Source organism: Opisthorchis viverrini (genome assembly GCF_000715545.1).
Source record: "Opisthorchis viverrini unplaced genomic scaffold opera_v5_35, whole genome shotgun sequence".
NCBI classification, from domain to species: domain Eukaryota; kingdom Metazoa; phylum Platyhelminthes; class Trematoda; order Opisthorchiida; family Opisthorchiidae; genus Opisthorchis; species Opisthorchis viverrini.
Window position 1 is genome coordinate 2161051 of NW_008751691.1, and position 11024 is coordinate 2172074.

The following is an 11024-nucleotide window of genomic DNA, read 5'->3' on the forward strand; positions in this document are numbered from 1 at the left end:
GTTTCTTGGTGAACAGTGGAGGGGTCAGTAACGGAAACAAAGAATTTTCTTGTTGATACTGGGGTTGGTGTTTGCTTGGAGGGAGACTGAAGGTGGAAAATTCTGCATCTCTAAAGTTTTCTCCTAACTTGCGGGGTTGTGTGCAAAGATAGGTTCTGTACGGGTACCGTTAAAAGCTCTGACGTCTGGGTATCACTGGTTGGTTGTCCTGTCCTATGGCCTTTCACCGGTTGTTCCACCATTGTTCTGATCAATGACTGGGCTTGTTATTCATAAGTACAAGACTTCATAAGTACACAACATGTCTTTTGTATCCGGAATATGCGTCTGGAATAAGTGCTTACGGAATGACAAGACTTGTAAAGCGTTCGGTTCTATATTTCCCGACATTCCCAAAGCGCTATCATGTTCTGTCTGGAACCGACAGAATAAAACGGTTGTGGATCACCATGAACTGCAGACTTCGGTCCACCTAAGGCAACCCATGCATATAAGATAAAACTACCAAAAACAATGGCAATCTAACCGTCCTAGATCACGTTACCGGCAAGGAATATTTTCTGGGTTCGTGTATACGATGTAGGCACCAAACATCTGCAAACATCTCAAAGGTTCCGGAACGCCTAAGTTATTCAGTGGGTCTATTTGCTATCCCGGTTGTCCTGAATATTCTTGGTATAACAATTCCTAATAAGTAAACACAACTTTATCGATTTATCAAACCTTCTCACAATCCTAGAGTCATCTCAAAACCTTTTACAGTAAATTGGTGTATGTGGATATCCACGGACCTGAGGGTACCTGCATTCGGAAGCATTTGAGTTCATTAAAGGGTGGCTTAATTGTTTATTCCTAATGATCCACTTTATTTCTGTTTATCTTTTGCTATTCAGAGTTGCTTTGGCGTTCCATCAGTGATTTGGAAGCAAACTAAAGTCAAGCCAATGCAACACCTGGATAGATGTTATCCACGACGGAAGGTCTCCAGGCAGTAAGGCTAGCTATATGATTTGAGAGCGTTTTACGTGAGTTAATGAGCTGGTTGTATACTCCATTGTTCTCCACCATATGAATGGCGCAAACTATCCTATACGCACCAGAATGAAAGTGTTTGCACGATAACACTGTCACCACAACTGGCCAGATGGAACATATCAAGGGCTTCAAGCGGATTATGTGGACCCAATGACGTGTTTTCCTGACAATTACTGCCTAGTCAATGTGGATCAAAATACATCCAGTTGATCAAGCCAGCACTAAGACTTCGGTAAATGAAACTTCATGTGTTAGTACAGTTCGGTATGTCGGGAATTTTCGTACAGGCAACGGAAGCCCGTTTGTAAATGAAGGATCCCAGATGTTTACACAAAAACTAGGTCAGCTTCATGTCGTGAAACAACCATGGGAGACAAAATACACAACCGGTGAAACAGTGCTGTTAAATAGAGTACCGGAAGTCCACTGACCAAACAAGACTGGTTCGTGCTTTCCTGCCGCACGGCCAGCGTAGAGTCTGCTTTCACATCACCTGTAAAACTCTCATTTGTGCAAGAGCTGCCCACATTATTGCAAATTCATTCTCCTGCTCCCGCTGTCCGATTGGAATTACGACTGGAACAGCTGCATTCGCTATACAAAAGTACCATACTTGGAGCGCTTCAGACTATCTCACACTACTTCACAGGACCGTTTAGTGTCTAGCTACTTTGACCAGTTCTTCTGGAAATGGCGTTGATTCACAGTTATCTGATGGTCGGAATTCGCGTCCACAGAAAACCAAAAAGAGTAGCTACAACAGACTTCTAAGGCAGGAAAAATAGAGAAGAACCACCTAAATGACGAATCAAGCTGAATCTCTCGTTTATCGTTGGTGTACAGATGGGAGTTTTTGACGAATTTTGTCCAACTCGGATTCCAGTAAACTGTAAGGTTGACGGAAACTCGGGGACTACATATACTTGACGATCCCCAAGAAGGACGGGACCGGTCTTGGGTTGTAGAAGAGGTTTCAGCAAGCTTATGAGGCACGTCTACGCAAGAACCATCTACGTTCACCTCACACGTCAACGAAGTGTACGCTATCAAACGCAATACACTGAGACTGCAACGCATCACATCACATCAAACCGATTGATCTTTATGAGGTAGACAATGGAGTGCGTATACACTCTCATCTTTCTCCTTGGCGGTCGCTTGCTTGTCAAATTTTTCTTATCAGTGTCCTCCTCACCGTTCTTATCAATATATATGTGCACTACTTCGAGTGTCCTCCCTCCAGTTCGTTCACAATCTTTCACGTCTGAATAGGTAAGTGCACTACAGTACCCTCGGTAAACTTAAGAAGTGACCAGGCCTAGTCTTATTAAGTAGCAGAGATGTCCAAACACAGAAATATTGGAACAATGCCATAATCGAATGCATTGCATCGAGTGATGACAATGACATAGTTCGTAAGTCCGTAACCGCACAACTGCTGATGTTTACAAGTATCTAGGAAACCTGGTGATTGTTAAGCCAAACGGGCACCCCAATTTTTGTAGCAATCCGGTTGATTAAAAAAATGATGATGAGATCACAGAACAAAGACGGGTTATCGAAGCTACCGATAAAACCGTAGAATAACTACTGACGAGGAGGCTGTCAGCCGAGAGCGCTGTTGATGCTCTTAGTACTGCGGTGACCGCCCTACTTAAGCTTTAAAAGTCATGAGGGTAATAAAAATTTCGACTGAAAACTCACTGTTTTGCTGTATGATGCATTTAACCATGAACGGGGAAATTGAACTAGACTACCATCATCCGCTGTGGCTAATGAGCACCATCAGCAAGTTAGTCAGTTTAAAGTCTACCCCCCCAAAAAAAGCAGTTGGACAATGCGCATAAACTCGCTATATCCATCCTATAATCAGATATAGTAAAAACGCAGATATGTACGGGTTCAATACGGCCCCTATCTATTCCCTTCTACTCGGTCATACTGACAACATTTCTACTTGTTTCGCTTTGAAGTGGGCATGAAAAACAGTACTCTTCTCGACAAACGATGATGAGAAGTGCGCAACACATTGCCTAACCAAAACGACTCCTGGTATTGGATAAAGGTTTTGATGGGTTGTCTCATTTTGGTTTCTCTTAGTGGCCACATCGCACTGTTACGCAACAAATCAACCCGTAAAGTGCCTGATGAACATGTTTCTTGAGATGCAGGGCTAGACCGCTTTGGCACCATAGATTTTTTAAATTAGCAAACACAACCCAAGCCTTTTGGATTCGTGCGTCGACCTTACCCGCCGCACTACAACTGAAGCTAATACGACTCACAACATACGTAGAATGCTTCAGAACTTTGGTTTCTTTTCCGTGGTACGTTTTTTGATGACTGAATATCCAGAAGCATGACCTTATTTTTTATGGGTCTGAATTGCATGCCAAGGGGTTCCGACCGAAGACATTAGTAATTCATGACTACCAGGGAAAACAGTACCAAAAAGCTGTCCAACGTTTGCAGTTTCCTTTCTTCTGTCATGCGTCAGCACGTGATGGATGGTTAGTCTAAGCAAGAAATGAGGCTCAAACAGAATGGATCTTTCACAGACTGTCCTGTGCTTTAACACCCGCAGTGAGTCACAAAAGTTTGTACCAATCAGCCGATAGCATGGGTCCAGCGTTTAGAACATTTGCTAGCTAAAAACAGAACTGTAAAGCATTGTAGGTGATTTTTTTACTAAACTGCCCCCTTGTTTAGTTATTTTAGAGTTGCGTCTAATCATTGTTGTCTGCTGTTGAACAAAATCAGTAACATTCACTTGAAGTTGTCTCGCAGCAACCGGTTTCTGATCCACAAGACCTCACAAACACAATACTGTTAGGACAAAATTGCCCGTCCCTCCTCCCGCCAGATTTCGCTTTTGCCGCTGGATTTGCACTGTAATTGAACTGATATGTCCGGCATTGTTTCAGTGACTAAAAATCAATATTCTTTTCACTAGAGCTACAATTACGGTCTGCATGCAAATCTATTCGACAAAACGTTATTTGATGGACTCAGAAGGCTTTCTAACATGTCGAACGAAACGGTACCACGGTCATCAGTTCTTAGACAGGTTTTTATAAACGATACTGAGAGCGAAACGCGAGTCCAGTACGCCAGGAGAGGAGAACGGCTGCTCAGACGAGAAGGACATGAGAGTGAGTAGGTTTTGTCAACACATGTATGCAGAACAGCCTCAGAATTAAGCTTCCCGGAAAAGAGCAATTAGTCGGTTACAACCCTTCCTAGTTTAGAAATGGACTACAATTTTTCGGCCTCACAAGTGTAATCTGGAAAACCATCGATTCTGACTTCAGTTCCTGTAAATTTCCTCCTCTATTCTCTTGCCGTACCAAGGTCGTACCAAGGACTGTTCAAAATGCATTTTTGAGTATAACTGAACCACCTTTTTTCTGTTCATCATTCCATGTGACAGACGTTTTTCTGGCTTGGCTTTGTGTTTCACGTGCAATCAAGTTGAATAATGACGTCTGTATCTTCAGAAATGAAGTCCCCTGATATTGCCGGGTTCCTATTTGAAGAGACTGGTCACAGAGTCGTTCATCAATGTTTTCAAGCGTGTAAACAAATAAGTAGATAGATTCAGTCTCACATCACTCTCGTTTTGAACAGTCGTTGGTGTGGATTCAAATGAATAATTGCGCCAGGACAGGAGGACGACTGTTCAAAACGAGAGTGATGTGAGACTGAACAATACACCTCCCGCAAAAACCACCACATGCAAGTAGATAGATTCATTGATTGACTAGTTAAATGATCGACTTGATTAGTTAGTTGGCTGGTTGGTTGATTGATTAATTGATTGACTGAGTGGCTGACTGGCTTATCGATGATTTCCCATACACTGGTATGCAAAAATGTCTAATGACACAAAAAACTAGAGCATAATTCATCGATGTGTGGTACTTATCATCGAGAATATTTTAAGTCTGATGCTAGAGCATTCACGCCGAAATCTGTGCACATCTCACGCTCTGGGTCTGTCGATAAGAAGAGTGGAGTGACTTTTTTTACTGTAACCTAAAGCCTCAGGATTTCTCTATTTACAAAGTAAGATTCAATCATCAGTCTATTAAACAACTACCCTGATTGATGCGTGTTGAAAATGTGGAGAGTACTGGGATGCGCAGTGCTCCCACTAATATTATTTCGCAAAGTACATAGGGGCTAGACGGTCCAAACACAAGCGATGGCTCGTTTTCCATGCCTGACCTATAAAAATATTGGTGTGCTGTAGTCTTAAATGAAATCCATCACACTATCGTGTCCAGGTTATTGGGCATCCTGCTTTTCAAGACCCCTTCCAAGACATCCAAGGTTAGCAACCGTCTTGGAAGCTCGCAGCCCAAATCGCTGAATTCAACTCATTTACTGATGCATGTAAAGCAGAGCTACATTCTCTCGTGGCATGAAAGACCAGTAGCAACTAGCAGGAATTCCACACAAAATACAAGACTTCCCACTTACTCATCGATTGCATTTTCCTTATCCAACTTCATTGCCAGCATCTTTTTCTTGATATGCTCCATAGTAGGTGAAGAAATATGAAGGTTTCCCGAAACGTCGGACTTCTCTAAAAGCCAAACCGTGTACACATATTTGGGTATTACACCGTACGTCCTTATAGCTTGCGCCAGGTGAATTGTGGCCGGCAATCAGCTGATCGATCTGTCTGGTCGACCAATCAGTTTCGTGTCCCGAATAAGACGATGCTGTGCCGGCGATACATAACGATTCCGTGGGGACACCCACCTCCACGTATGTTACTACAGTTCATCATTGCCCAGCCAGCAACACAGCCTAGTGCCTCCAGATGCAATAACATGCACAAACACATTCTTGTGTGTTAAATATCTAGAGGGAGGGAGTTGGGGAAGGCGTGAATGGGGCAAATACAAACCCCGATCATCCATGCTGACGTCTGTGGGTGTTTGGTTTTGTGTACAAGCGAAGTAGACGGTGGAGAATGATAAAAAAACAAGGTCATTGTTTTCTTGGACAGCGATGACAGCCAGTTATGTTTGTAATCGTCTGATTTCTCGCAACATTGTGGGCTGTGGATGTGCACAGGTGGGCACTGATGTGGGGCGAGTAGAAATCGGATGTAAAATTCTAAACAGAGATTCATTTATGAAGCCCAAAGGGATACAAATGACAATAGATGTGAGGGTATCCTGTGCTTCGTGACTGTGGGTGTATCTTAGAGAATGTTTGGCCGGTTAAAGTCCAACTACTAAAAGTCGAAGGGGAAAGGTCGGGTTCAGAAGCAAAACGGGTGGTTTAATGTGCACAGAAGTCCTGCGTTTCTGCGGCACCATTCTCTTCCAGATGTACTCAACTAAGCCATCCCATATGACCATACCGGATGAGAGCGACCGAAATGGTATAGTGTGAATTTCTAGATAAGACTCATTTTATGAAAACTTTCCATGATTCAAGATGAGTCACGATCGGATCCGACGCAAACCATTTGTTTTCAGTCTAGTCTTATGATAAGCACACCATGTGAGACGAAACGTTCACAAGTATAATGCCACTCCCGGTCAACATACTAACAGCCACCTTATCTACAGCGCCCCTCAGCTACCAATACATTCATACACTGCAAGCTGCATACAATACATAACCCCCTGTATGAATAGACCTGCTAGGTGGTTAACGGAATACTCATACAACGGACATTCTATCCCGGAAGAAGTTAATAAAATGAACCACCTCAAAGCCCCTTAAATTCTTTCTACCAAAAACTCAGCTTTACTTTGGTGTTTCAACGCATTTTGCAGGCTTTGATGACTTTCCAACTTTGGATAGAATGGTCGTGGTTTACTAGTCTTCTATATCTATTCCGCGAAAAATCTCACGGCTACCCGTGATTTTGATGATAACTTCACTTTTCTGTCAGCGGGTTAAGTGCCCCAGTGTGAATGAATCCCGAAATTTTTTCAAGAATGGTGCATGCATTAAGTGGTATGGTATGCACACCAATCGAAAAGTACCCATCTAGAATAATCAGATTAGCAGAACTAAAAGGCCACCAGTGCGGTGATGCGTACATCAAGACACTGGAACACTGAACACGGACGGTCGTTGCGTAACTGGCTGAGAGGGTGGAACAGCCAAGCAGAACAATCCACTGGTTCCTGCTCTCCACGTTAGCCTCGGTTTCACCACATGAAAGCTTTAGTATCGTCAACTCGTAGTCCTGCTCCCAGAGGATAGTAGAGCATACTAACCCAGTGAGTGTACACCTATACAGACTTCTATAAACCCGGAAGTAACCTGACAGATGCCTTCATCTTGCGGTAGTGAGGCACGTGTCACAATGTTGTCCACACACACCACTAGAGCAGTCTTAATCTGAAACGGTTTTGAGAAGAAAGTATCAGGTTGAATTGCACCATGGTGTGATCGTCCAGCGTTTCTGTCACGCCCGCTTCTGACCTGGCGTTCTCATACCCTTTGAAGAAGTATTATTCATGTAAATTCTCGGTTTCACTTATGATAGGATACATAAGCTGCCTACCGAAAATTACCAAACTAGTCACTAAAGGCCTACATTTTGTATTGCAGTGCATGATGATATGTGACGTATATGCATGTGCGTGACATGTATGTATGTATGTATGTATGTTTATTTATATGTATATGTGTGATGTATATGGCATGATGATATGGTGCATATGTATGGTGTATATGATAGAACAGCGTTCAGCTGTGGCACCCTTCCGGTGCCTAACTGCCATGCCACCCGAAGGAAGCACGAGGGCTGGGATACTGCCAAGTTGCCCAAGCCTAGACAGGGGAAGTCGAGAGGCGGAGGTCGGATTCGAACCACGGACCTTCCGGTCAGTAAATTCGCGATCTAACCACTTAGGCCATCTCGCCCATATATGATGGGTACATTTGTGGAAATGTATATGCATGCATATATGTGATACACATGCTGGCGCATCAAACCTGCTATTTTGTGTTGCCCGAGCCACTATGAATTAGATGGCGAAATGGTGCATCTCTCTGGTTTCTGGCTAATTTGACTGGAATGGACGTGGTTACTCCGGAACGACGCAAGGTGAAATAATGAAGGTGAAGCAAATAAAGTGAACAGACAGTGGCAGTACGTACACAACCCAAACCTCTGTCGGACTCCGTAATGTTAATAGAACCCGGGCTCGAACCCAGTCAATTAAACACAAAATAAGTGTTTCGATCCTACTGTCTGCAGCAGTGGTAAGTAAAAAACTCCAGCATTCATTAGTTCCCGTTATCCGAACCAATCTTTTGACTCTTAATAAGAACAAACTGATAGCAATGAAAGCAACCTCAACTCACCCTTACTGCACATGAAGGATCTGACTTGATCACATTGGATAAATTAAAAATAGATCGTCCGATTTCAGAAATTATCTTTTCCCTCCAAGCTAAACCCAACCACGTTAGCAAAAGCGAGACACTGAACGATACGACAGGTTTTGGGGACAGTTCAAATGAAATCACCCCATTGTTTATAGAGTGTTGGAAATATCCATGTTACGAGTAGGCGAACAAATGTCAAATACTCGTTTTCTTCTTTTTGGGTTTCAAGCCGGACTAAACCCGATGAAATAACCATTGGTAATGATGTTATGTTTTTCACCAAGGAGCTTCATTTTCAAGGTCAGTAAAGAAAATTCTGATAAAGTAGGGCTATTTTTCCTCATTGCACAGAATGCGTCAGAAATGTATGCCAAAATATTCTCTTCATTCGACGTTGAAATAATGAGCCAACAGTAATTGATCAAAAGGAACTCAGGTAGTCGGACGACTCGGTGGTCAGGTGTGAAGAATTTTGGCACCGCATGAAAACGGATCCACCTCTCTGAGAACTACACATGCATTCGTAACCTCAAATCGAAGATGTTTTTGCGATTTGTGGGAATCTGTTTGTGGTGCATTTATGCATCAGAAATCACTGCACACGGAATGGAGAGCGTGACACTTTGCGCAAAGGCCACGTGCATATTGTAGTCCGATGAAAGCCATCAATGATAGCTGGAAGACACACCACTGGTGAAGCCTAGTGAGTAATGCTGAGCAGATCAAATGCACCCAACAAATGGAAGACACACTACTGGTGAAGCCTAGTGAGTAACGCTGAGCAGATCAAATGCACCCAAATCGAATCTCCTATTATAGGTTGTGGGGTTGCCCCCCCCCCAAATACCCTCGTCGTTACTGAGTTAACCTGGAAAACTGTGCAGGAATTTGGGTACCCCCATCTACTGATGACACACCAGCAAACGCGCCGATCCGCTGAGGCACGTTGGGGTTACCAAACAACTAGCTCAGGTGCAGACACACTCGTATCACCTGATTTCGCAATTCCATCACCGATGACTGACCGCATGTGAGCGCATCATAATGTTATCATCAGCCTCTGAAAGACGGACGTGAGACGAGGTCCGACCGTGCGAAAACTGAACCGTGGAGAACAGGATGGAAGGCTGACGAACCAAGGAATCATCATTAGACAACTTTTATGGTTTTCGGAGCCCTAATGCCAGGGCTTACTTTGAAGTTAAAGCAACCTCAAGCAGCGCACTATCCGAACAATTAATCAAAATGAAATCTGGAATGTAGTCGTATTTCGTACAAAACCAAGAAGACAAAAATCCCAAACTCCAGGCAAGAAGAGGGTTGCAAACTTTTACCTGAAGCATACAACCCCCCGAAACATTTTGAGAGCTATAGTGTTGAGGGATCCTTGAGCCGAATTAGGAAAGTTCACATGGAAATGATGCGTTTTTCATCACAAATCTGCAAGAACAAGAGAAACATTGGCAGGAGCCCTGTTGTATGAGTTGTGCTCCGTAGTCGCTGACATACTGTGAAACGAACCGGTGGGGTAAGTCAGGTTGCAGTGTTTCTGGTACCCAGAGACTTGCAACTTTTAACGAAAGCTAGTCAGTTCTTGGGCAAGTTTCCTACAATCATGGGATGATGTCAGGCCTTTTACAACACTTACTGTACAAAAAACTAGGAACAGGTGAAGATTTCGTCACGCGAGGACAATAAGATCACGAATTGGGGGTAATAGAACATTACTGCACAGAACGTTCGGAAAGGCAAATAGTTGATGTGGTGTTTTCTGTGTATTCCTTTATTCCTCTCTTTATAAACAACCGACTATAAGGTACTTTCAAATTCACAATGTTATTGATATGTTCTCATGGGGAAGCAGAACGCTGGCGATAATCTTTGTGAGTTCCTTGATGTTCCTGCTCGCTGGCCAAGCAAGCACATAGTCTGCAGAATCTCACGACAATACTGGGCCTGATTTGACTTAGATGTCTTTATCGGTAAGTTAGCAGTGCCAAAGTTTACAACGGTTCATAAATTTGACATAAAAAGTCGTTGTCAAAAACAAGACTGTTGACCATAGAATAACCCCTCTCTGCCTCATTTTTCAGTCAGGCACATGAGTACTGTGGTTCTAAATGCCACAGGGCATGGTCACTGATAAAGAAGAACGACAAGATCTCAAAGACAAAACCCGAAAAGTGGGGATGATTGATTGAGTTATCACCGATAAAGGAGAAATTAGAAAAGACTGACCCTAAAACTCGCACACTCCAAACGCCCAAATGTTTACCGTGACCTTCGACAAATTATACAGCGCAGTCAAAGAAGAATTGATATTGCTATGAGTCCAATACGATTGCAAACACATCTATTGTACTCAGTGATTCAGTCTCTCCGTAGATGAGCAAAAGTGACTCCATACAGCCAAACATGTGAGTCTTGAATCACTCGTTCTTCTGAGGGAACCCCTTAAATCCTTTTGCTTGGGACCAAGATAGTTGAATCAAAGATTCAAAGTAAAATAACTTAAGTGAAACCCCTTCAACCACCCAGAAGGTGAAATTATCACATTTCCATAACTGCAATGGCCATTTTATATATATATATATATATATATATATATATATATATATATA

At 43.0% G+C, this 11024-nt stretch overlaps 2 protein-coding genes across 2 annotated transcripts in view; one reads left to right on the plus strand and one right to left on the minus strand.

Moving 5' to 3' along the window:
• Positions 1-11024, minus strand: part of T265_02762 (hypothetical protein) — a gene marked incomplete at both ends in the record, with an annotated part of 55637 nt that overhangs the window by 37820 nt on the left and 6793 nt on the right. The window contains one exon of the mRNA XM_009167077.1: positions 5518-5670. Within this exon, the coding sequence (XP_009165341.1) occupies positions 5518-5670 (153 nt within the window). The remainder of the gene's footprint in view (positions 1-5517; positions 5671-11024) is intronic.
• T265_02761 (hypothetical protein) overlaps positions 1-11024 on the plus strand; it is a gene marked incomplete at both ends in the record, with an annotated part of 86409 nt that overhangs the window by 21822 nt on the left and 53563 nt on the right. Inside the window, one exon of the mRNA XM_009167076.1 lies at positions 2219-2307. Coding sequence (XP_009165340.1) covers positions 2219-2307 — 89 coding nt within the window. The remainder of the gene's footprint in view (positions 1-2218; positions 2308-11024) is intronic.